General features: G+C 43.9%; 1 protein-coding gene across 5 annotated transcripts in view; it reads right to left on the reverse strand.

Moving 5' to 3' along the window:
- Positions 1–730: 730 nt before the first annotated feature.
- LOC143274276 (uncharacterized) overlaps positions 731–27,990 on the reverse strand; it is a 53,318-nt gene continuing 26,058 nt past the window's right edge. The window contains exons 3-5 of one of the 5 annotated variants that reach the window (XR_013052814.1): positions 27,592–27,685; positions 26,550–26,627; positions 731–1,017 (exon numbers count right to left, since the gene is read on the reverse strand). Coding sequence is in view for 2 of the 5 variants with exons in the window: in XM_076576654.1 (XP_076432769.1) it covers positions 21,003–21,079; positions 26,550–26,658; positions 27,592–27,685 (280 nt within the window). In the remaining 3 variants the exon portion in view is untranslated. Of the gene's footprint in view, positions 1,018–20,659; positions 21,080–26,549; positions 26,659–27,591; positions 27,686–27,990 lie in introns of those variants that run through there. The other 4 variants (XM_076576655.1, XR_013052815.1, XM_076576654.1 and 1 more) reach the window with 4 other exon arrangements.

Genomic DNA, 27,990 nt, shown 5'->3' on the forward strand with positions numbered 1-27,990 from the left:
GATGGTCCTCTCCCCCATTCTTGTGATTTTATGATTTTGACTAACAATATCTAAAATGGCATCATGTGACCTATTAGCCAAACCTTGAAGAGGTCTCGAAGCTTATGCTTCGAGTCCCAGCAGCCTAGCTCCTATGGAGGAAACCCCAAATTAGCCACCGACAGAGGCTGGGGGAGACACACAGTACACAGCCAACAGCCCAGTCTGCTGCTGCTGGTGTGTGGTGGAGACCAACAAGACCAGTCTTCCCTCAGTCTGCTTGCCAGTTCAAGGCTTACAAATCCATTAAACCAGTCAACCACAAGAAGCCAGATACTCTGCCCCAATACCAACCTATAAAATTATGAGCCCTTATAAACCAGAAGCCAAGAAGCTATAGCCCACAGTCTGATGCCCACCGCCTCTCTGGCGAGCGGAGATGCCACCTGGTTACAGACTCTTTCTGACTGCTTTCGACTTGCAACAGCTGAGTTGAGCAGTTGCCACCAAGAGTTTAAATGAATGCTCTTTGCTGGAAAAGCTTTCCAGTCCTTGTTTTAAGCCGTAAAGTTTTGGGGTACTTTGTTAGACCACAGCAGATCACCCAAACACTGTCTGCCCAGCCAAAGAAGCAGCATTCCCTGCTTGAACTATAATTATTTTCTGTAATCCCATGTGCACGTGTTTGAGACCCGTGAAGGCATTTACCTTTATCTAGACCAACATCTGTTTCATAGGAGTAACAATGTCATTTTTCTAAATAGAATATTTTAATAATGCTGGGACAATATCCACCTTCTTGATATGAGACATTTTTTTGAATTTAATAACCAGATAAAATCCAATATGGCTCTTTTCCACCCTCAGAAACTATTTCATTTAAAAATTATCCATGCTAAGGTGATTTCAACTTGATGTCAGAAATGGGCCTCGGTCTGCGAAAGTCTTTCAAAGTGTAATTCACCACGGAGAGCAGCCTCTAAGTATTACTGCCACATATTCATAACTTCTCCTGATAGTTGGTCCTTATCTTTTCTCCTGAAAAAAAAAAAACAAGAAAAAAAGAAAAGTAAAATATTAAACCTGTCTTCAGCCTTCAAAGAGATGAGCCATATTTTCTGACTTACACAAAGTATTTTTTAAAAACTAATTTTAGGGATTGGCAGATCTACTGTGTAATCGTGGCTTGTTGAAAAGTAATGAATAGATTTCCACATAAGCTAGGGACTATGAGCCAATATAATGAATATAACACTGCTAAGTGCAGTACTTATCTATCCACTGTAGGAGTTTATTATCTATTCTTTGCCTAAATAGGAAATCAGTTAATATTGATTAAATGGTGCTATTTCTGCAAGAAATGATAAAATATGAGTTCAGGAAATCCTAAGATGCATTTGCTCACTGTCCAGAGGTTTGGGGTGCAAGGCACAGCTCATGGGGGGACGCTTGGGTGTATGGTTGATTCTAACTATTTTACAGAATAGTGTTAAAGCACTATTAAAGAAAGTGCTGATTATGGAAACAGTACAAAATTAAGAGTCTAGCTGTAACTGTAGCTCAGTTAGTAGCCTGCACGCATAGCATGCATGAGACTCTGGTCAATCCGCAGCACTGCATAAACCAAGCATGGTAGTCCACACCTATGATCTTAGCTTGCTGAAGGTGGAGGCAAGAGCATCAGGGTTATCTTTAGATACAGAGGAAGTTCAAGGTCAGCCTGTATCAAAGGGAGGGGTGTGGAACCGGAAATATCATCAGTATGAGTTACTGTGACTGTGAAAGCCTGCCTGAGGTCAGCAGTTGGATCTGAAGGGCTTTCTTCAAGACACATCATTCATGTCAGCCAATTGAGTTTTAGGAAGACCTTCCACAGGCCTAACCAGATTCTGCCTTTCCTTCCTGAATATTATCTGTAACCCAACCTAATATGTTAAAGTTATATTTAACAATATGTTATACTTTTTTCTATGTGTTTGAACCAGAATTGTAGGTCTTGACAACTGGGTGGGGCATTGGAGACTTTCTGGTCCAGATGCCTCATTTTATAGAAAAGCAATTCATTTCTCTTTGTGCCTCCAAATATTTTATTCCCCAAAGACCATCTTACAGAATACTGTTTTCATGTAACTAACATATCATTGAGTTCTAAAGTCTTTGAACTCAAAAAGAATATGCAATATAAAAATAATATATAATATATACCAATCAGGTTAATGTCATGAACAGATACTTAATGAAAATAGTGAAAGAGTCTGACAATTAACAGATTGCAGTCATTTGGGTCCTAAAAGATCAATAACAAAATTCAAGGGCATCTAAAAAAATGAGGATACAGAGTGAATTTTTGGTAGCCTATGTTATGGGCTGACTTGTGTCTTCTCCACCAAATTCATGTTCAAACCCTCAATTCCAGCACCTCAGAATGAGACCATACTTGGATAGAGGGTTTTAAAAGTGTTCTTAAAGAGGGTTATTCAAATGAGTTGATGTGGCAAGCCCCAATCCACCATGACTGGTGAGACCACAGAGAAGACAGAGAGTACCGAGGAGAAGGGCTGCTGGAGAAATCACCTCAGGGCCCCAGACTCTTCTCCCTCAGAACCACGGGAAGTAAGCTCTTTTGGTTTGAGCTCCCCGGATCATGGGCTTTGTTACAGTAGCCCTAGCAAGCTGGCACACTTTATAAAATATGTGGCACCCAGTGCCGGAGATAATACAGACGTCATATGGCCAACCGACATGACTATCATTTTTACTGTGGTGAACATGATAGTTCTGCTGACGAAATGTGAGACTTCATGACCTGTGTGTGGTTGAGATGGCCTCTGCTTTTAGCTCAGCTGTAAGCTCCATTCAGATACACATTTCAGACATTCCAAAATAATTAGGGGGAAATTAATTTTTCCCTATGTTTTTTAGAATGCATACTAAGTGAGGCGGTATCCCTGATTCCTTGGCAATAATTCCTGAAGCCTTCCAGCCTCATCTGAAAAGCCTCCCTTGCTACAAGGCAGCTGCTAATCTAATTTCTTTTTTCCTGTTGTAAATGTCCCCAACTTACTCTTGTGGCTGGTGCTCACTGGCTTTGCTCCTCTCAGTAACTCTTCCACTCTTCAGAGTCTCTTTCCTTGTGCAACTCGCTGATTTTTCCAGGAGATCAATTGAACCTTTTCCCTCTTACTCAATCCACTAATCTCCTAATGAGGCCCAGTAACTAACCTTGCCAAGACAAAAATTTCCTTGGCTAAAGGAGGGAGGGGAGAGGCTATGCACAGTCAGCTATTAATTCTCTTTCCAGTCAAAAATGCATTAACATTTTGGCAGTGATTTCGTGTTGTGGTCAATTTTAATTTTATCGTAATCTAAAATGCTTCACACGTATTAAAAGAAATCTGTCTTATACTTTCTTCAGTATAAATGCATAACTTGTAGTGTTGTTACTGATAATTTTCACCCATTTCTAAATTCTCAGAATCTTTTAAAAGTCTTTTTTTCCCCCGTCATCTAGTACATTTGATGTTATTTCTCGTTTTATGGGTTTGATAGCTATGAGCTGGCAGAATCAGGCAGGTGGTTTTATAAGGCTAACTGTGATAGTGAAATGTATTAATAGGTCTATGACATCCAAGAGTTAGGAAACTATCCCTCTGCTAAGCTTAGAACTGGTCATAGCCTTAAGGTATCATGCCAACTTGGGGCACTGACTTTTAAGGTTCATGTGAAGTGGCAGGGGACATTTGAGAGTTGGTCATCAGAAATGAAGTAAGAAAAAGAAAAGAAATGAAATGTGGTTCAAGTGGTTGAGATTATTAAACTAGAGAAGAAAAACAGGTTTTCATGAAAAGCTCCACAGAGAAGACGTTGATCTGCTGCTCGCCAGTGTCTTAAGGAATCCAAAGGTCAAGAAGATGTGCCATTCCGAAAGCTGGACGCAGCAGAAGGGTCTAGCAGGAAGTGACTTGGTACATTGCGGTGGCTTTGTATAACAGAACAAACACGAGGTGTTTGATAGAAACATAGTGAAGGGTCTAATATCGTCCTGAAGTAGAAAACACCTTCCTAGGTGTTCCGTCAAGCCCAAGCTGGAAAGAAATGGGTTTAAAAGCCCAAGAGGAGGTGGGAGGGGCAGAGAAAGGGGTGAAAGGATGACGTCAGTGTGTGAAAAGTTAGACAAAAGGCCAATTTACTTAATGTGCAGAAAAACTGAACAAATCAACCAGAGAAGACTTTAGCACTCAGCAGAAAAGTGAGTAAATTAGAGAGAAGGTTTATATCAAACTAAATGTAAATGAGTAATAAAAACATGTTCAACTTTGCAGATAAACGAATCGCATAACTAAAATTCTGTCTACCTTTGTTGCTGTTGCTTTGGGTTTTCTGTTTCATTTTGTTTAGTTTACCACAGGGTCTCTCTACTGAGCCCAGGCTAGCCTCAAACTTCTGACCCTCTTTCCCCAGCTTCCTGAGTGCAGGCACCATAGGCATGTGATACCATGTTTGGCTTATATATACTTTTAAAAGCACACCAGGATAATAATATGGCAAAGTTGAAGATTAAAGCCTGGAATGAATATCAACAATATAAAACATAGACTTGTTTGTATAAGTTGTACAATCTTTTAGGAAAGTATAGGGCAATATTCATAAAACAATTAAAAGCGCACTCTATCCACTAAACTTCCAGAAGTTCATCTTAGCTGTTCTTTAACAAGTACAGAACATTATAGACATACCAGGAAAGATGGGGGCAGCCGGTCCACAACCTTCATGGGCCATAGAACAGCAAGAAGCTGCCCAAGTAGGACACCTTCAGTTTCTGTAAAATCACAGGTCAGGTGTGTGCAGGGAGTAAATCAGCAGGCAACGTGAAGAAACGGAGTCAAGACAGTAAGGACCAGCTGGGTATTGCCTATAAGCATCTTCTGGAAAATAAAGGTGCGCACCGCGTATGTGTGTGTGTGTGTGTGTGTGTGTGTGTGTGTGTGTGTGTGTGTGTGGTGTTGTAGGTCTGTACATGTTCTTTCTTGTATAGGGGAAAAAAAGATACAGACAGAATTTCACAGTAAACCAGCAAATCCTTGATACTCATAAGTGGTAATAGCTCGGGAAGTTGATCTGAAGAGGGACGCGTATAGCTGTAAGCGCTCACACCGGAAATCAGAAAGACAGGATGAACAGTCCAATAATGGACCTCGCGGTCTTAGAAAACAACAAACTGCACCCAGAAGCAGAGAGCTTCAATGTTCTTTAAACCATAATTACTGTTATTTTCAGTTGACTTTACCATGTAAGTGAGACAGGGCCTTGCTTTGTAGTCGGGGCAGATTTGAACTTGGAATCCGTTAGTCGCAGACTACCACCAAGTTTGACTCTTTGTAGCTTTATACACGACCTCCTTGTTAGTCCACCTTGTGTGGCAAGAGGACCAGAGGGAACAGCTTGGAGACATCTAAAGGAATGCTTCTTTGCAAAGCTTCCCTTCCATCTGTAAAGTCAGCTAATTGCCCATGGTGCCATGAATCCCTCCGATAAACTGCCACGGTTTGTTGTAAACCTTTTTGACAGCTGTGTGCTGATTGGCCTCTGATCCTTAATTCTGAGCTCCTAGAGACCAAGACTTGGTTAAATGTGTCTTTATATCTCTTTGCACAGACACCGTTCAGATGACTGTTGAATAAACTCAGACTATCATGTAAACTCAAAGTCCTTGTTAATTTCCTGACTGTAAATTTATTCTCCCAAATATAAATGTGACACAATACTTCCTTCTGTGTCACAGACTTAGTGCCATCAGAAATACATAGTATGTGAGTCTTCACTAATTTAGCTTATATTAACAGCTAGTCCTGGAAATAAATACTTAAAGTTTCCAAACTTGTCAAGAAAAGCGAGAGTGTAATTCGCCGAGCAAACTCACGTGTTAGGCAGCGTGTGCTGAGGTTTACTGCAGCTGCCAAAGCCCAGAGCAACAGTGCAAGGGAGGGGATCACTCCATACTGAGGGTACAGACCTCGAGTCTGTTCCTCACACAGAGCCGGGGAGTTCGAGGCTTGGGCGGAGAATGTCTTCAGCCACCGTGGGCTCCCTTCCCCAGTTTCTCCGTTCTATCAAGTGGCCGCCTGCTTAAAAGCAGAATATCATCTTTAAAAGGCATTATTCCTGTCTCTACATGTCCCCATTTTAATTCATCCAACTCACAGAGGTCAAATTATCTACCTCAAACACACATCTATTTACGACACTCATCTGTTTAGACGTGTCTGCGATTCACAATCTGGTGAGAAAAGGCTCCAGTCTGTTCCCACCTCCAGATGTTCCACCCAGGCAACTGTCCCAGCCAGTCTTCAGACTCCTATTAACAGTGTCCTAGAACTCTGACCAAGCCTTTCCACAGCACCAACATATTTAATTAAATCTCATTCGCCTTCAGAAATATCTCTTAAATTTTTTCCCCGGGTCCAGCAAGATGGCTCGTGAGCTTTCAGGCTGATGATTCAGTAGAGGTAAGAAGTCTCTCTGGAGGCTGGTTCCTTTACTGATCAGCTTTTACCCCAATATCTAGCTCCAGGTTTTTATTATTAGGACCAATTACACTGGGCAGTGGTGGCACACACCTTTAATCCCAGCACTAAGGAGGCAGAGCCAGGTGGATCTCTGTGAGTTCAGGGCCAGCCTGGTCTACAGAGTGGGTTCCAGGACAGGCACCAAAACTACACAAGAAACCCTGTCTCAGGAAAAAAAAAAAAAAAAAAAAACAATTAGGATGAATGCTACAGACTGGTACAAATAACCCTACATACATCAATGTGACAGTTTAGATCAGACTGCTTTTTTAAGCCTGAATTACAATTCAGTCAACATAAAATACATATGCCAGAAAAGTCCTGTAACCATTAAAGAATGTAATGCAGTAGACAGGCCCGGCGGCAGAGACAAGCAGACGCAGGTAGGCCTGTGGCGGGGGCCCGTGGAGGTAGACGGGCCCAGCGGCGGCAGCCGACAGGGATATTCAGACCCAGCGGCAGCTGGCAGAGACACTCAGGCCCAGCGGCGGCCCACAGAGGTAGACGGGCCCAGCAGCGACCCGCTGAGGTAAACGGGCCCGGCAGCAGCGGCCAACAGGGACATTCAGGCCCGGCGGCAGCCGGCAGAGACATTCAGGCCCAGCAGCGGCCCACAGAGGTAGACAGGCCCGGCGGCAGAGACAAGCAGACGCAGGTAGGCCCGCGGAGGTAGACAGGCCCAGCAACAGCCCGCTGAGGTAGACGTGCCCAGCGGCGGCAGCCGACAGGGATATTCAGGCCCGGAGGCAGCCGGCAGAGACATTCAGGCCCAGCGGCGGTCCACAGAGGTAGACAGGCCCGGCGGTGGAGACAAGCAGACGCAGGTGGGCCTGTGGCGGGGGCCCGTGGAGGTAGACGGGCCCAGCGGCGGCAGCCGACAGGGATATTCAGACCCGGCAGCAGCCGGCAGAGACATTCAGGCCCAGCGGCGGTCCACAGAGGTAGACAGGCCCGGCGGCGGAGACAAGCAGACGCAGGTAGGCCTGTGGCGGCGGCCTCTGGAGGTAGACGGACCCAGCGGCAGCCCGCTGAGGTAGACGTGCCCGGCGGCAGCGGCCGACAGAGACATTCAGGCCCGGTGGCGGCCCCCAGAGGCAGACAGAACCAGCGGCAGCTGACAGGGACCACAGGCCCGGCGGAGGACCGCAGAGGTAAACAGGCCCAGGGACGGAGACAAGCAGACGCAGCTTGAAACAGGGACGCCCCTAACCCCAACAACTGGGGAAGAAGCTATCTCCGTGGGTCAGAACCAGAACGAATCTGAACACTCCATCTGAGGACAACCCAGGGCCCAGCTGCTGATCCCGTGAAACCCAACAACTTGGAGGTGTTGGTGAGACTACCCTGCTCAGCTGAAACCCATCTGGGAGAGGATTCAGATGCCTACAGTTTAAAGTCTGAAGAAACAAGATCAGCTGAGGAGTTGACAAATGAACAAAAAGTGACCTGAGAACACAGAAGAAGGCGCTACCCAGACACCAAACCAGATCACCAGAATCATAAGTATATAATTCACCGATCGAAATCAGCTGCCCCCGAAGAAATAGCCCAATAGCACCAATTTAACCAAGAACCACTACTAAACCAAGACTAAAAATTAGAACAAGAGAGGCACTCTCAGACACAGACACCACCTGCACCTCACAGAGGAAGAGATGAGTAGACGCCAGTGCAAAAATACAGGCAACAACATAAAGACCTATATGGCAACATCAGAACCTAGTGATTCTACACCTGCAAGACCTAAACATACCATGTCAGAAGAAGCAGAAGAAATCAACCCTAAAAATGACATTAAGAAGATGATAGAGGCCCTTAAAGAAGAAATAAAACATTCCCTCAATGAGGAAATAAAAACTTTCCTTAAAGAGGAATTGAAAAACTACCTTAAAGAGGAAATAAAAACTTTCCTTAAAGAGGAAATAAAAAACTCCCTTAAAGAGGAAATAAAAACTTCCCTTAAAGAGGAAATGAAAAACTCCATTAAAGAGGAAATAAAAAACTCCCTTAAAGAAATGGAAGAAAAAACGAACAAAAAATGGGAAGAAATCAAAGAAAGCCAAGAAAAAGCAATTAAACAGATGAAAGAAACATTCCAAGATCTGAAAAATGAATTTGAGACAATAAAGAAAACACATGCTGAGGGAATGCTGGAAATAGAAATCCTGACAAAACGAACAGGAACTACAGAAACAAGCATAACCAACCGATTGCAAGAGATGGAACAGAGAATCTCTGACACTGAAGACACAATAGAGAAAACAGATTCGTCAGTCAAAGAAAACAATAAAGACAAAAAAGTCCTAACACAAAACGTCCAGGAAATTTGGGACACCATGAAAAGACCAAACCTAAGAATAATAGGGATAGAAGAAGGAGAAGAATACCAACTCAAAGGCACAGAAAATATATTCAACAAAATCATAGAAGAAAACTTTCCTAACCTAAAGAAAGAAATACCTATGAAGATACAAGAAGCTTACAGAACACCGAATAGGCTGGATCCAAAAAAAAAGTCCCCTCGCCACATAATAATCAAAACACTAAACACACAGAATAAAGAAAAAATATTAAGAGCTGCAAAGGAAAAGGACCAAGTAACATATAAAGGCAAACCCATCAGAATAACACCAGACTACTCAATAGAGACTATGAAAGATAGAAGATCATGGACAAACCTCATGCAGACACTAAGAGACCATGGATGCCAACCCAGACTATTATACCCAGCAAAACTCTTAATCACCATAGGCAGAGTAAACAAAATATTCCAGGATAAAACCAGATTTAATCAATACCTGTCCACAAACCCAGCCCTACAGAAAGCACTAGAAGGGAAAATTCAACCCAAAGAAGCTAAACACATCCATGAAAAATCAAGCAATAGATAATCCTACACCAACATACACCACAGAAGGACAACACAACACAACCAAAAAAATAACAGGAATTAACAATCACTGGTCATTAATATCCATCAATATCAATGGTCTCAACTCACCTATAAAAAGACACAGGCTAACAGAATGGATTAGAAAACAGGACCCATCCATATGCTGCATACAAGAAACACACCTTAACTCCAAAGACAGACACTACCTCCGAGTAAAGGGCTGGGAAAAGGTTTTCCAAGCAAATGGACCTAAGAAACAAGCTGGTGTAGCTATCCTAATATCTAATAAAATAGACTTCAAACTAAAATCAATCAAAAGAGACCAGGATGGACATTACATATTCATCACAGGAAAAATCCACCAAGATGAAGTCTCGATTCTAAACATTTATGCTCCAAATACAAAAGCACCCACATTCATAAAAGAAACACTACTAAAGTTTAAAACGCACATCAAACCCCACACATTAGTAGTGGGAGACTTTAACACACCACTCTCACCAAAAGATAGATCTACCAGACTGAAACTTAACAAAGAAATAAAGGACCTAACAGATGTTATGACTCAAATGGACCTAACAGATATCTACAGAATATTCCATCCTAACACAAAAGAATATACCTTCTTCTCAGCACCCCATGGAACCTTCTCAAAAATTGACCACATGCTTGGACACAAAACAAATCTCAACAGATACAAAAAAATTGGAATAAGATGGCTCGTGAATTAAGGCACTTGCCACCAAGTCTGATGACCAGAGTTTAATCCCTGGGACTCAATTTGTAAAAGTGGAGAACCGAGTTATCCTTTGACTTCCACATGTACCCTGCACACACACACACACACACACACACACACACACACACACACACACACACAATGCAACTAAAATAATTCCTTTTGTACCATTACAATGCTGTACTGTGATATTAAAAGTTCCATAATGTCATCACAATGCTGAACTATGACATCATGATATTGCATTCTCCAATTAGGTTTTTATTATGACATCATAATGCTGAATAATGACATCACAAGGCTCTATTGTGCCGTCAAAATCTTCCATCGTCCCATCACAATGCTACACCATCATCACAATTCTCCAAGTGAAATCAGTGCTCCCGTTTAACTTACATTCTGCTATTATAATACTGCATTGTAATATTATAATGGTAAGTTGTGCCTTCACAATACTCTATTTTGATCCCTTGTGCCCTCACAACGATGCGCTGTGACATCATAGTGGTCCACTGTGCCCTCACAACGATGCGCTATGACATCATAGTGATCCACTGTGTCCTCACAACGATGCGCTGTGACATCATAGCGATCCACTGTGCCCTCACAATGATGCACTCTGACATCATAGTGGTCCACTGTGCCCTCACAATGATGCACTCTGACATCATAGTGGTCCACTGTGCCCTCACAATGATGCACTGTGACATCATAGTGGCCCACTGTGCCCTCACAACGATGCGCTGTGACACCATAGTGGTCCACTGTGCCCTCACAACGATGCTCCATGACATCATAGTGATCCACTGTGCCCTCACAATGATGCATTCTGACATCATAGTGGTCCACTGTGCCCTCACAATGATGCGCCGTGACATCATAGTGGCCCACTGTGCCCTCACAGTGATGCGCCGTGACATCATAGTGGTCCACTGTGTCCTCACAACGATGCACTCTGACATCATAGTGGTCCACTGTGTCCTCACAACGATGCACTGTGACATCATAGTGGTCCACTGTGCCCTCACAATGATGCACTCTGACATCATAGTGGCCCACTGTGCCCTCACAATGATGTGCCGTGACATCATAGTGGCCCACTGTGCCCTCACAATGATGCGCCGTGACATCATAATGGTCCACTGTGCCCTCACAATGATGCACTCTGACATCATAGTGGTCCACTGTGTCCTCACAACGATGCACTGTGACATCATAGTGGTCCACTGTGCCCTCACAATGATGCACTCTGACATCATAGTGGTCCACTGTGCCCTCACAATGATGCGCTGTGACATCATAGTGGCCCACTGTGCCCTCACAATGATGTGCCGTGACATCATAATGGTCCACTGTGCCCTCACAATGATGCGCCGTGACATCATAGTGGTCCACTGTGTCCTCACAACGATGCACTGTGACATCATAGTGGTCCACTGTGTCCTCACAATGCTCTACTATGACATATTAGTGGTCCACTGTGTCCTCACAACGATGCACTGTGACATCATAGTGGTCCACTGTGCCCTCACAATGCTCTACTATGACATCACAATACTGCTTTTTCCCATCACCACAGTATACTATGAAATCACAGTGACCCATTGTGCCATCACACTGCCATACCAGGACATCACAATGCTACATTTTGACATCACAATAGTCCTTTGTGACATCACAAATCTGCACTGTGATTCAGTACTGCATTCTGTCATCACAATGCTCTACTCTGAAATCACAATACTTCTTTTTCCCATCACCACAGTATACTATGAAATCACAGTGACCATTGTGCCATCACATTGCCATACCAGGACATCACAATGCTGCGTCTGGACATCACAGTACTGCACTGTCATCAGAATACTCCACTCTGACATCACAGGGCCCTTTTTCCCACTACCACACTGTACTGTGAGAGCATGGTGACCCATTGTGCCATCACACTGCCTCACTGTGCTGTAACAATGCTGCATCTGACACCACCATGCTTCAACATGCCAGGTGTGGTATTCTGGCGTAGCATGTTCTGAGCCTCAACAAGATTTGGTTTTATTCTAGAATTGGAAAGCAGCCACTAAAAACAAGGCTGAGGAGCAGGGAGCCGTTGGTGGATGTTGCTAGAATTCCACCCCCTCCTACTAAGGTCCCAGTGACAATCTGAAGTATGATTCCCCCAAAGTTCACTCTGAGGAACCAATGATTGTATTAGGCTTCCTGACAGAGCAATGGGTGAGGGGTGACAGGGAGGAGTATGGGTGGCCTTAAAGCAGCCACACTGGACGGCCTGCACCCAGTGTGGATGAGGACTCTGTCATGGCTGTGTAGAGGGCTCTAGTCCTTCCCCAGCTACACACTCCAGCCCACACTGCCCTGAGGCCACATGCAGAATTGCACACAACTGGCTAGAAAGGGCAGCTGAACAGCCAGGTGAGGGTCCTGTGGACCTCCCGCCCCCCTTGCCTTTACTTCTGAGTCAACAAGAACAGCTATGATGATCTTTGGTGCATAGACCCAGCAGGACTCCTGAAGGTGTGGCAGTGTGGCTCAGGGGATAGTCCTGTACAACTGTGGAATGTAAACAAAGGTATTTGAGGAGGATTTGTCACCACTGGTATGGAGAATTTCCTGAAGAGTGGGGGACCTGTCTATACAGTGGTGGGAACAACGGGAGAATCTGCACATTCCTTTTCTCTTGCTGCAAACAAATAAATCCCTGACAAGAAGCAGAATATGGGTGGTGTTGGCTCACACCTGCAATCCCAGCACTGGGAGGCAGAGGCAGGAGAATCTCTGTGAGTTAGAGGCAACCTGGTCTACAGAGTGAGTTCCAGGACGGCCAAGGCTACACAGAGAAACCCAGTCTTGAAAAACCAAAAGAAGAAGGAGAAGAGAAGGGATGGGTTTGGGCTTGCAGTTTGAGGAACTACAGGACACCACGACAAAAAGAACATTGGCTTGGAATCAGAATAAAGTACAGCAATGAGTCACAGCACTCCAGCCAAGGATGGCTTTCTCGTCTGAGGGGGTCCCCAGAAGACTGGAATACAGAGAGGTGTGAGGTGACCCATGCCATCCAGGCCTGTGGAAGCACACTGCATGGAATTTGCACAGAACCAAACCAAATGACGCTTTTCACCGTGACTCCATCTTTAAGGGGACAGACGCTGCTTGTTTCAATCTTCCCTCCACTGGCCACGGGAACCCTGACAACTCATGCCAACTCTCAAACACAGTTCTCTTGTCATCTGTTCCACACAGACACTAACCACTAACGCTGCCAATTCACAGAAAGGTGTGGAGACAAACGAAGTGATGTGTGCTGAAGAGTATTTATTCTGGGAGACACCCTCCCTACTTTGAAGTGCTAGTGGGACTGTGGGGGAGCACAGGAGAGGCTGAATCACCCCACTTCTTGCTCCATTTGTTGTTGTTCAGATACTCTGAGCCGGGTGTAGTGGCGCACGCCTTTAATCCCAGCACTCAGGAGGGAGAGGCAGGAGGATCTCTATGAGTCTGAGGGCCAGCCTGGTCTACAGAGCGAGTTCCAGGACAGCGAGGACTGTTAGAGAAACCCATTTAAAAAAAAAAAAACAAAAAAACAAAAACAAAAACAAACTGAAACAAACAAACGAGCCATCAGGAAGGAATTAGAGGAGTAAGCTATTTACAGGGGGGCATGCCTGTAAAAGGGGAAGGGAGGGTACAGGATGGTGGACGAGGACACCTCTATGAAGATGTCCCGGAAGGAGAGGCAGAAGGAAGGGCTGAGACAGCATCTCAGACCATGCACGGCACCAAGAAGGTTTTGTGGGGACCAAGGTGAGTCTCTCTACCAAAGTTGCTGGTTACAGGAGTTGCATCCACTCCAGCCGGGTTCAGTCACTGGCTGGGTAACCTTGGCTTTACCACAAATCCGGTGGTGCATCTGCGGCACTTCAGCTGGGGTTGTCAGTCAAGTCTGCCCCTGTGGCAGGAGGTCTGAGTGACGTGTTTCCACAGGTGCCAGGCTATCCGCTCAGGCTTCAGTCCCACCCCTCACTGGCACCCCCTCCCAGAGTGCTTCTCCCATTTTGTCGGAATTCCTTAGCAGCCCTCACCCTCCCACTGTTGAATCCCCATCAAGGGCTGGCACAGACGACCTAAAATACTTTTCCTTTTCTCTTTTAGTTTTGTTCTTGAGACAGGGTCTTGGGTAGCCCAGGCTGGCCTCAGACTCCCTATATAGCCAAGGATAACCTGTAACTTCTGATCTTCCTGCCTCCACCTCCCTAGTGCTGGGATTACAGGCGTGTTCCACCATGCCTGGTTTTACATGGGGCTGGAGATGGAGCCCGGGGCATGCTAGGAAAGCCCTCTACAAACCAATTACATCTCCCACCCCTAAAACACTTTCTTTACTTGACTACTTGACATGCCCCTAGTTTTCCTCCAATTTTACAGAGTAGGAATCCTTGCTAACCCCTTTCTTGCTGCAATCTCTAAAGGGCCGTGGAGCCTCTTTCTGCTCTTTATCTGCACTCATTCCTTTGGTTATCTCCTTCTACCCTGCGGCCTTCAATGCTGTGTGTAAGGCGAAGGTTCCTATCTCTAGTTGAAACCTCCCCTTGAGTTCCAGACCTGAAGACGGCACAGGTTTTTCTGACTCCATTGGAGTGGTCAGAACTCTGATGAGGCTTTGCTTGGTGGTGGGACGAGACCTTCTCATGTCGCCGTCATGGAGAACAATGATAAGGACAATGGTCGATTCCTTCTCTTTTGTAAACAGAATGTAGACACGGACATGGATCAGTAAGGACACTAACTCAAGGAAGAGGGAGGACAGTGTGGCTCAGAGAGCAGATCACATTATAGAATGTACACAGACTTGATTGATGACAAAACTAGATGCCTAAGGTCGAGTAAAAGAGACGGGTTGTACTGCTGAGCAGGGCACAGACCAGACTGCACTGCGTCTTCAGTTTAACAATCAAATTAAAAATGTGTATTTATCAGAGAAATATGACCTGGAGAAGTTACTCTTTTAGCCAGAGGCCGGTAGGAGAAGGGCCAACAGGAAATCAGAATGGAATGCATGAAGTGGAGACACAGAGGTAAAGAAACCGGCCTGCCCACAGAGCTCCGAGTGACATTTCAGACAAGGGAGACTGGAGGGTGTCAGGAGGGAATTACTGTGCAAATCCCCCAGCGGAGCCTCCAAGTCCTCTGGCAGCAGTCATGGAAAGAGGGATCCTGTACTGATGTTCTAACCATCGTTCTTAAGCACGGCGGGCCAAGGCTCACGGAGCAATATCTGCGTGTTTGCTGACGGAGCGGGGATGAATAACGCGTGCAAATTCTGTGCTCCGGGTTCCCTTGTTAGAGATCTGGCTTGCTTGATTTGTGTGTCCTTAATCTACTTAGGCAGAGACCTTTCCTTGTGTTCTAATATCAAATAGGCTTTAGCTTAGGCAGGTCTAATGGGACCTTGTCATTGGTGGAGGCTTAATAAGGTATCAGGAGATTGCAAGCAAATTTCATTAAGAGGCCATAATCTCTACCTCATGAAAAATTATGTGTTTAAAAATATGGGGTCAAGATACCCCTGCAATCTGCCAGGAAATAGCCTAAAAATACCCTGCAGGGATGACCTGTGTGCTTCTAGTTGCGAAAATACCAGTAATGTCAAGAGCCTGGACAATCAAGATTTTCCAGTCTCTAATAGCTGAGGCTAAAATTTGGTAGAAAATTTAAAAAGGCACATCAATTATCTTTGTCTAGTTGGTCTGCTTACTTTTTCTAGAGGTCTAAATTTCCCCCCCATTGCTATGAAAGCCGTAAGCTGTGGGCAGGGTGTGGTGGTGCACGCCTACACTCCTAGCACCTTTGAGGTTTAGATAGAACAGCAAGTGAGTCTGAGGCCAGCCTGGGTTCCGTGGTGACTTCTAGGTGAGCTTGTGTTATATATGAGACCCTGCTCAGAAAATAGGAAAAAGGAGAGGGGGGGGGGAAGAGAGAGAGAGAGAGAGAGAGAGAGAGAGAGAGAGAGAGAGAGAGAGAGAGAGAGAGAGAGGACCCAGGTAGTGGTAGAGCACGCCTTTAATCTCAGAACTAGGGAGGCAGAGGCAGTGGATCTCTGTGAGTTTGAGGGCCAGCCTGGTCTACAGGGGGAGTTCCAGGACAGCAAGGTTACACAAAGAAATCCTGCCTCGAAAAACCAAAACCAAATAAATGAAATAAAATAAAATGAAAGATGAGATTGGGTGCATTCAGGGTGGAGGGCCCAAAAAAATAACTCACTATAATGCATATATAACAATTAAAAATGCTTTTTAAAAAGAGAAAGAGAAAAGAAAGAAAGAAAATGTGGCTTACCCTGGGGGGAAAGTATTCCTAATTTGGCATGTCCTCAGACAAACAGAAGGAAACCTCCGTAAGTTCAATGCAATTAAGAAAGCAGCTAACAGGTTTTATGAAGACCGCTGTTTCAAGTACGAAGTTCTGAGCGGCTGCCTGTGAATAAGCCCAGGAATTTTCTGAAACTAGTTTTCAAAGCCTTGCGGCAAGCAGCACCATCCTGACTCAGACTGCCGTGGTAATCTGAACAGGGTAAGGCTCGGAAGGAGGTGGCAGATAGCCCAGAATGGCGTGAACAAAAGCAGCAGCTGCCAGGCACCAGGCCCCTTGCTAGCCACGCCCAGCTGAGGGGACTCAGGTCTCCTAGAAGAGAGGTCCCACAGACAGAACCACACACGGCTTGCTTATTCAGTTATGAATAGATAATGCATTCATGTCTTCACATTTGGACAGCTCAAGAATGTATAGTAGTAAATCCTATTCAGGTCCTGTCTAGACACGTCCTCAGAGACAACTAACGCTTCCAAAATCTTATACGTCCCTCAGTGCAACACTCGTGAATATGTACTTACAGCTTTTGCCTTTTATGCTAAGTTCTATACACTCTAGCTTGTTTTTTTCTCCCACTAAACAATAGTTGGAACTTACTATTATTTATCAGTTAAAAAAGAAAAGTAGCCCCATTCCTTAGCAGCTGACTGGCTACATGATCATTTATTTGACCAAGCTGACATTAATGGACATGTAAGTGCTCTCTAGACTTCAGCTCTTACAAACAATGCTTCAAAGACTTGCTTTCTACTTATAACATTTTGCGCATGTTTTAAATACTCCATAGGATAAGTTCCTAGAGGTAAAATTACAAATGCAAAGAATGTGTGCTTGCAACTTGGACAGATGATCACGTCTTCCACAAACTCTCCCCTACACAATACCAATGAGCTGCGATGTCTTTTCCTAGTCATTGGGCTTTGGCTTTCTTTGTATATCTCACAATGATGAGATTGTCTTCTCATATATGACTGAAAGACATATATATTTTCTTTCATGTAAATAGCTCACATTCTTTATACATTTATCTTCTAGGTTATTGCTTTGTTTATACCTTTGTATGTTGCTTTGTGGTGCTGGGGTCTTACACATACTAGCAGATGCTCTATCATTAAGCCACATCTCTGGTCCATATTTTTTTAATTCTCTAATTAAAATTAAATTAAAAAAAATTTTTTTGTTTTAAGTCAAACAAATGACTATGTTTACCTCAAATTCCTGGCTCGAGTGCTTGGGACCGAAGAGATGGCTCACAGTTAAGAGCACTGGCTGGTCTTCCACAGGACCAAGGTTCATTTCTCAAGCACCCACATGGTGGCTCACATCCATGTAACCCTAGTTCCAGGAGATCTAATACCCTCTTCTGGCCTGAATGGGCACTGCAGGCACAGGGTCCGCATTTGTTATACATACACATATACATACATGAAAGCAAACACTCATACACATAAAATATTTCTAAAGTTGGTATTTTTACTATAGTAGGAATTCCAAGTATTTTCCTAATACTGACACAGAGCTCGTGGATATTTAAGATGTATATTTAAATGACAATTGGATTATATAGATATTTGGAGTCATACTTTCTTTCCTTGAGGATTTAGAGGCATTCTATTCTATCCACTACAATTCAATGCATTTGTAAAGGAATATTTTTTGTTTGTTTGTTTGTGACAAAGTATCTCTATATAGCCTTGGCTGGCCACAGACTCACAGAGATCCGCCTGCCTCTGCCTCCAGGGGTGCTGGGATTAAAGGCGTGTGCCACCACACCTGGTAGTTGCAGAGGAATTTTATACCAGCCTACTTTGTTTTTACATTTTACAGATGACTGACTTTGTAGACGAATTTCTAAATGGTTTTATTAAATAAAAAAACATGGAGCCAAATACAGGGGTGAAAGCCTTAGAGAGATCAGGGAAATAGGGAAAGCCACAGCCAACCTCACCTCACCAACTCTGCAGCTTCCAAATGCGAGCTACTTCTGTCTACCCACGTCTATATGCCTTGCTGTTCTGCCCTCTGATTTGCTCTCTCTGTTCAACTATATCACTTCCTCTTCCTACACAGCTCTGTCACTTCCTGTCTGTCTGCACAGACCTCCACACCTCCATGTTTAACTAGTATTGGAATTTAAGGCGTGTGTCACCACACCTGGCTCTGTTTCCAGTGTGGCCTTGAACACAACAGAGATCCCTCCCGCCTGCCAAGTGATAGGATTAAGGGTGTGTGCTGCCATAGCCTGACTTCTTTGTTTATTTATAATGGCTGACCTTTTCCTCTGATCTCCAGGCAAGCTTTATTTATTAAAGCACAAATAAAATATCACCACATTACTTTGTTGTTGTTTCTGTTTTGCTTTATTATTCAAGGAATTCTTTTTTTTTCTCCTTTTTTCTTTAGTTTCAAATTTTCTCAGTTATATGAGGTTACAAGGTTTCAAGGTGGAACATTAACGTGTCAGATTTTCCTTGAAACATGACATCTTGTTGTTGTTATTATTGTTGTTATAATTGGAGTTGAACTCTGGGCCTCAAACGTTCAAAGCAAGTACTCTGCCACTGAGCTGTGTTCTCAGCCCTCTTCTTATTTTTTTGTACTGCAATAGGGTCTCACAAAGTTTTGGAGGCTGGCCTTGAACTTCTTGTTTTCCTGCCTCAGCTTCCTGAGTAGCTATGATTATGGTTCTGTACACTAACCTGGGCCCAGACCAGGAGGCTCCATCAAAAGGACTATCTTCTCCAGCCCTCTTTGTTACCTCTCTATTGCTGTGAAGAGACACCATGAGTAAGGCAATTTATCAAAGAAAACATTATCGGGGCTCACAGTTCCAGAGGGCTAGAGTCCATGACTGTCATGGCAGAGAACATGGCAGTAGATGGGCAGGCATGACCCTGGAGAAGAGAAGTCGCTGAGAACTTATATCTGATCCACAAGCAGAGCCAGAGAGCTACCTGGGAATGGTGTGGGCTTTTGAAACTTCAGAGCCCACCCACCCCCATTGACACATTTCCTCCAACAAGGCCACGCTTCTTTTTTGTTTGTTTGTTTGTTTGTTTGTTTGTTTTGAGACAGGGTTTCTCTGTGTAGTTTTGGTGCCTTTCCTGGATCTCGCTCTGTAGACCAGGCTGGCCTCGAACTCACAGAGATCTGCCTGGCTCTGCCTCCCAAGTGCTGGGAAAGGCCACACCTCTTAATCCTTGCCAAACAGTTCCAACTGGAGGCCAAGGATTCAAACATATGGGGGCTGTTCTCATTCCAGCCTCCACACCCACTGTATTGTAATATTTTTCTCTGATTCATTCAATGTGGATTGCAGATAGTTGTCTGTTGGATCTGTTTTCTCTGTCTTCTATATATAGCACTTTTTTTTAACCTGTAACTATTTATTAAGACAGGGTCTTACTATGTCGGCCTGTCTAGCCTGGAATTTGCTATGTAGACCAGGCTTCAAACTCACAGAAATTGACCTGTCTCTGCCCCCCCGCCCCCAAGTGCTGCTATGCCCCTGACTATCTGTAATTATTTTAAATTATATTTCTTTTCATTCACTTTGCTTGCTTTTCTCATATATAATTCTTGGTACTCTGGTCAGAATCTAGTTTCCCTCATGCTACAAATTTTCATTCCATTTCATATTTTTAGGACACTCTCCTTTCTAAAGTTTTGGGGTTTTTTTTGTTGTTTTGTTTTTGTTTTTTTCGGTCAGGTGTGGTGTTGGACACAGGGTCTCCAACCCAGCCCTGTCTATCCTAGAACTCACTATGCAGACCAGGCTTGCCTGGAACTCTTGGCGATCTGCCGGACGCTGCCTCCTGGGGGCTGGGATTAAAGGCTCGTGCCATCACGCCCAGCACCTTTCTGGAGATTTACCGCCTTGTGTGTCTCCATCTTCCTGACACTTGTATCTGTTTGGTGTTCTTGTTTATGCTGAAAGTTAAGTGCGCATACATCACATTGTATAAACATCTAGCTTAGGGCTCTCATGTATCCTCAACTTAAAGTACGTTCATTAAAGACTAGCCCCCCTCTTCCCTGTCTCAGTTCCTGTAACCACCATTCCACACCTGTCCCTATGCATTTGACTGTTTAAGGAATTTAATTTAAGTGGAGTCATACAGTGTACGTTAATCAGGGTTCTCTAGAGGAACAGAACAATAGACTGAATCTATTTATATACAGGAAAGAGATTTATTAGAGTGGCTTACAGGCTGTGGTCCAGCTAGCCCAGCAATGGCTGTCTCCCAGAGGAAAGTCCAAGAATCAGACAGGTGTTCAGTCCACGAGGCTGGATGTCTCCGCTGGTCTTTACTATACACTGGAATCCCGAAGAAATAGATTCCAATACCGGCAAAGGAATGCCCCAGCGGCAGGATAGGTAAACTTGCCATCAAGAGGAAAGGCAAGCAGGCACAAACCATCCTTCTTCCATGCCCTTTTAGAAAGACTGCCACCAGAAGGTGAACTTAGGGCAGGACTTCCATCTCAAATGATCCAGATTTAGTGTGGGTCTTCCTATATGAAATAATCCAATCAAGAAAAATCTCTCACAGGTGTGGTTAGTGCGCGCGCATACACACATACACACACACACACACACACACACACACACACACACACACACACACACACAGACTGGGTAATTTATTTTTCATCTGTCATTTTGGGTCCATGGACTGATTTTGAGCAAACATTTACAAACGGTTGATAGTTAGAGATACTAGAGTGTCCAAGGCTAGCCAACATTGGCCGAGGGTCATTACCTAAAGGAGAGAGACAAGCTATTTGTCACCTCTCCCCACATGTCAGACAGGCAGCTGGAAGACCAATGCCAGGCCTATTTTCCAGTCCTCTTCCCCACCAACTGCTTTTCTACAGCTCCTCACGGGAGCCCAGTCCCACCCTCTGCGTCTTTTACAGTCACGCTGCCTCTTCCATAGGCTACGCAAGACTGTCAGGGCCTCCGGTGTCCGGGATGTGCTCCCGGCTTTGCAGGCTCTTTAGAGGGCCACACTCCCAGGCGCTTCCTGTTCCTCCCCCACTTCCTGTCTGCTCCTCACCGCTTTGGGCAGCCTTCACCTTTGTGTAGCTTATGTTTTCACAGGAATCCTGGACTGCATTTCTGTTTGCTTCTCGTTTGCTTTTGGGTGATTTCCCAGAGAAGGAGGAACACTAATTTTGTTCCACAGTCTTCAAACTGGAAATATGGATCCACGTCTCCTTTCATATTAGGATATGAATCTCTCAAACACAGAGTATTTATTATTATTATTATTATTATTATTATTATTATTATTATTATTATTATTATTGCAACAGGGTTGAACTTTAAAGTGATACATAGTTGAAAATGACCTTGAACTTCTGATTCTCCTGCTTCTCCTGCTTCTACCTCTGCTGTGCTGGGATTACAGACTTGCAGGGCCCTGTCATATTTAGTGGTTGGTGCTAGGCATCAAATCTGACACTACCAACTGAACTACAGTCTCAGTATACCAAATAAGCATTTTGTCCTTTTAAACCTTCAGATTAGAGGACCTTTCAGTGAATCTTATGGACATGTGGCCCGAGATGCCCTGGCTGGCAAGAGCTGTCAGGACAATTATAAGAGAACAGAGCAGGAAACAAACCCTGGCATGAAAGACCTGACCTGGCTGGTTCTTAGCTGCCTAGTCTATGGGCGGCACCTCCTAGTCTTAGCTCTAGGAGGTGAACCACCACATCTTCTCTGTCACGTGGTCCTCCTCTCAGGCTTCCGGGCTGAAGGGGAACAGGCACTCCTGGCAGACAGCGGGGCCTGTGATCTAAGAGCCAATCCTCCATCCTCTGTGCTCCTGCACGTGGAGATATGGCTGTGGGTGTAGGGCATGCTTTATCACCGAGGAAGAGGAAGTGCAGATGCAGGAAGACCCTGAAATTCACCTCTGATCCATGAACAGTACGTGAAATTTCATCACTAGCATTTACTTCTTTGAGTTTCTATTATTACTTTTTAAATGCCTATTTTTTTTTTTTAAACAAGCAATTTGCCTTTGAAACTTGAAAGATGTTTCAAGAGGAAAGAATTCTGAGAAAGGAAACAGGGGGAGGAAATGAAGGGAACACCCAAGACAAACATTGCCCGCTGAACAGTTCTGCCCAGCTGGACTTTACTAATAGTTCATAATCATTTAAACAAACCAACAGGGAACCAAACATGAAAGTTGGTGAGGGAGCTCTTTGTGGTAAGGAGGAAACAGTTCTAAGTTGCTCTACCTGAATTCCTTTGCTTTCCTTATTTTATAACATTTTTGAGCCTCTAGTTCCACACTAAGTCCGGTGACTTTACTGTTCTTTCTAGAGGATCCGTCTATGCCGTGGAAACATAGCTACTGTTCTGTTTATGCCCTGTGAAGCAATACCGGGCACCAGCTAGTTCAACGGAAGTCAAATGAGCTCTACCTTGGGACTTGGCAATACCAAAGGCTCTTACTTTACACGAAGAATGATGTTAGGATTAGATTTAAGCTTTCCTGTACTAGGACGGCTTGGACAGTTGTTGCCCAAAGTCTGAATTACAGAGTCATTTTAGTTTAGAAATGGATCTTCAAAAATGAATTGACCAGGAATCGTGCACACTGCATGTGGTCTGGACCCAGCAAGGATTCTAATACATGGAGTAAGTTTTGTGGATTGAAAACTGTTTTCTGACAGAAAGGCTAGTTTGACTGACAGTCTCATGAGGATGTAATGAAAGCATCATCCATATATTGGACATATAAATTTGCCATCCTTTTCAAAGCCAGAGTGATCACATGCTGTCCCTTCTCAAAGGTACTCTTAATCCTTTGGCTCACACAATTGCAATGGTCCTGCCAAGAGAGCCATTTCAATTTCCTCCCCCATAAACAAAAGTACTTAGATACAAACGATTGCAATAAGAGCATATTTTTAACAGAAGGACTTTGGAAATGGCTTGCTAATAGTAATGGTGCCTATGATGAATATTGTACTTGCAACACTGATTGATTCTGTAATCATTCACTTGAGAACTTTTCCAGGGTTTGATTTTTTATATTCTTTCTTACTCTTCTGACACTTTGCAAGGAAACCAGTAAGAACCTTCCAAGTGAAAACAATCCTAAGGTGGCATATCCATAAGTAGAATATAACTTGGCAATAAAAAGAGGCGATGCAATAACATTGGCATCAGTGTGGATGGACTTTGAAAACACTGTGCTCAATGGGAGTAGCAAGTGAGGAGAGACTCCACACTCTGTGCTTCCTGGTGTAGACTATTGGAATCAGTAAGTCTACAGACAAAAGGGATCTGTGGTTTCCTAGGTGTAGGCAGAGGGAGCAGGGCTAGGGTGACTACTAAGAGAGGAAGTGTCTCTCCTCCTGGAGTAATGGAAATATTATGTATAGTAGAAGTGGCTGTATGCTCTGTGAACGTACTAAAGATCATTCAGTTTTATACTTTGAATACATGACTGCTGTGGTATGTGAATTGTATCTAAATAAAGTCATCAACAGGTTGAGGATGTGGCTCTGTAACAGAGGGTATGGTTAGCATATGTGAGACTTGGATTCAATTCCTAGATCCTAAATAAATAAGAATTAAAGACAATAAAAAGACACAGGGAAAAAATGCATCAGTCACGTTTCTGAGACAATAGTATTGTAGGGAAAAATCTGATGGCATTCGATACAGAGTATAATATGTTGGAGTCATTACAAGTTCTAAAAGTTTTTAACTGGACAAATGATTTTACTACCTTAATGCTTGGCTTGGTGCTTTCCAAGTTGTTATAGGTAAAAATCCCCAGAGAAACAGAAGTCGAGCAGCGTGTGTATGACTGTACATATTGGTGAATATTCTTTCTCTTCATGCATAATGTATATATATTATCTATAATGCATATCTATGTATATATACACATACTGTCTGTATATATATTATATATATATATATATACAGTATATATCTACTATGTGTATAGTCTATATATTCTTTTTCTTTTCCCCCTCTCAACTTACTTACATTATGAAAGACAATGTGCTTTACTCAAAGGCTACTAATTTTAATGTTAATCTCATCTGAAAACCTATCTTCAAAGGGACATGTAGATTGGCATGAACTGAATGTCTAGATTGTATGCTTCTATTAGGATTTTCTAAAGCAGGGGTTCTCAACCTTCCTAATGCTGTGACCCTTTAATACGGTCCCTCATGTTGTGGTGACCCCCAACCATAAAACTGTTTTTGTTGCTATTTCATAACTGTAATTTTGCTACTGTTGTGAATTGTAATGTTAATATTTGATATGCAAGATATCTTATATGTGACCTCCAAAGGAATAGTAACACTCAGGTTGAGAACCACTGTGACACAAATAAATAAATAAAACAAAAAAAATTTGAATCTAAAGGAACAGAACTGATAGAATATATAAATTCTTATATATGTATGTATGTATGAGATTTATATGAATGGCTTACAGGCTATCTGGTCCAGCTAGTCCAACAATGGCTGTCTCCTAATGGGAAGTCCAAGAATCTAACTGCTGTTCAGTCACTCACAAGGCTTCTCAGCTGTTCTTCAGTATACTTCAGGGTCCTGAAGAAGTGGGCTCTAACACCGCTGAAGAACGGCATCAGCAGCAGGATGGATGAACTTGCTAGTGAGAATGAGGGCAAGCAGACAAAAAGCAAAAGTGTCTTTCTTCCATGTCCAGGAAGCATGGGCCAGATTTAGGGTGGGTCTTCAGATCTCACATGATTCAATCAAGAAGAAGCATTCATGGGTATGCCCAGCTGCTCGGGTTTTTAGTTAATTCCAGATGTAATCAAGGTGACTGCAGTGGAATAACCCTTTTGTACACTGTGAAGATTTGTTGCTGTGATTGGTTTAATAAAGAAGCTGACTGGATAGCTGAACAGGATAAAGTTAGGCAGGAGAGCCAGACTAGGAGAATGCTGGGAGGAGGAACGGTGAAGTCAAAGGAGTCACTAGACAGAGAATGAGTTGGACACACAAAATGGGATAGAGGTAAAAGCCATGAGCCATGGGGCCGCATATAGATGTACAGAAATGGGTTAAGAGTTAGCTAGTAACAAACCTGAGCTACTGGCTGAACATTTGTAATTAATATTAACCTCTGAGTGATTATTTGAGAGTGGCTGCGGGACAGGAAAACTCCACCTGCAGTTGACAACCAGGAATAGCTATCACGAGTCAAACCCTTGAAAGTAGGGGGAATCTGGGCCTGACTCATTGGCTGCCTTCCGGATGAGGGAGGGTTCAGCTATGGGGGTGGGAATCCAGGGCCGGTCATCAGCATTTGGGCCCATATTGACTGCAAAGGCTTCTATTGGTCTATGGACTGAACGTGGCACAGGCTGTGAGGATTATAAGATGCCTGGCGCGGTGGGAGAGTAGCCACCTCTGGAGGCAGGCAGGTACTGGGATAGATTGCCCCAAGAATACCGCAGCAGAGGCATAGCCACCCATGGTGGTGATGGAGCAGAGGGGGGAGCAGCACATGACTTATTGACAGCTGCCTTCTCCTTGACTGATTTCGCAGGGCCCAAACTGTCTGTCTCCTCCTCATCGGATACTGTAGAGATATCTGACATGGAAATGGTGGGGGTGATGAAAAGATTACACATCTTTTAGAGGGAAACAGCAAGCAAACAACAGTCAGAGAGATGACAGCCAACAGGGGTTGAAGTTTGTTTCGGACCCCTGTCTTGTGCTTAGTGGGAGATATGCTTAGTGGGGTACTTCTGTGGCTTTTTAGGCCACAGCTGTATGCCCACATGGAATCTCCAGCTGAAGGGTGGCATTTGGGAGCTGAGCCTTGGTTCTGCCTCTTTGGGGGTCAATCCTTATGTGGAGGTGCTGGGCAAACCAAAACAAAAAAATATGCCTTCCTAACGGGACAGGCAGACAAACATGACAGACAACACAAAAGAAGGAAAGAAGTGGGGGTCCCAATGCTTACCTGCCAGAGGGACCAAAAGAAACAACACTGTGGGGGCCTTCTCACCGAAACACACTGTCTTGGGGGCGCCATCAAACACTGTGAGCGAAGGGAGGGAGAAGATCAGAATCTGCACCAAGAAAGAGAAAATAACAGAAGTCCCACATTCAGGCATCAGATGTCGCTGGATCTTAATGGCTCCCTTGGAGGACGGGGTGAGAAAGCATGGTGTCGATGACACAGACACTGGGAGTCAGCTGAAGGCAAATAGCAGACTCATTTATTCAATAATGGGGAAGGCCTTATATACCTTCCTCCCAGCACCCAAGCTGTGTCCCAGTCTGGTGACATTGCATGGTTGTCCTTCATTGACTGGGCATGATCAAGAACTCTGACAGCACCTGTTGCTAGGCCCTCAGGCAGACTCCAGGTTGGCTCATAAGGAAGTATGTTATGTGCATTCCTGGGCAACTGGTTTGAGCCAGTATAGGACACCCTATACGCCTGTCCTAATACACTGATACATGCTACAGCATAGATGAACATTAATTGAAAAGGGTAACTGAAAATGGTGGGGCCAGGGATATTTCTGTATTTCTGTATTTCTGTATTTATTTATTTATTTATTTATATTTTTCCAAATACATAGTAGTAAACATACATCAATTTTTCTTCTATAAAAAATAATTCCAAGATGTGAAATAAAGAACTTGTCTGAACACAGCATTTTCTTTGCTTAGAGACAAACTGAAATGAGAAAAAAATTAGCTGGATGAACACATAGCTAATTGTAATGGTTAATGTTCTATATTAATTTGGCTAAGACACTCCATTGGTCTTACCGTGTTCCCCACCATCCTGAAACAGTGGACCTCACAGAACAATGGACTGACCTGTTGACAACAGTTACAGTGCTAATTGGGTGGCAGTAGCCTGGAGGGCTGGGGTGAGGCTATCCAGAAGGCTTTGAATCAGTGTCCAATATATGATACAATTTCTCTCATAGCCAGGATTCATAGGTCCAGGAATCAAGGGGTGGGAAGGGGAAGGGTTCTCTTGTTACCTCTAGTGGCCCACTGGGAAAGCTTTTGCTCCCTGTTCCTGTGACCTTAAGCTCTGCTGTCCTAGAAGTTTTGGTTCCAGAGTGGGAAGTGTTCCTGCCGGAAGACACAACAAACATTTCATTGACCTGGAAGTGCAAACTTCCTCCTTGCCACATTGAGCTTCTGATGACCCTAAACCAACAGGCTAAGAAAGGAATAGCAATGTTAGGAGGGGGCAATTGACCCAGATTATCAAGGGGAAATTGGTTTGTTTCTCCACATGGAGATAAAGTTTGTGTCTGAGGTGCAGGAGATCCTTTAGAGCATCAATTGGTGATATCATGTCCTATGATTAAAGTCAATGGGAGCTACAACAAGCTAATACAGGCAGGATGGCAAAAAGACACAGACCCTTCCAG

This window comes from Peromyscus maniculatus, chromosome 7 (assembly GCF_049852395.1).
Source record: "Peromyscus maniculatus bairdii isolate BWxNUB_F1_BW_parent chromosome 7, HU_Pman_BW_mat_3.1, whole genome shotgun sequence".
NCBI lineage: Eukaryota > Metazoa > Chordata > Mammalia > Rodentia > Cricetidae > Peromyscus > Peromyscus maniculatus.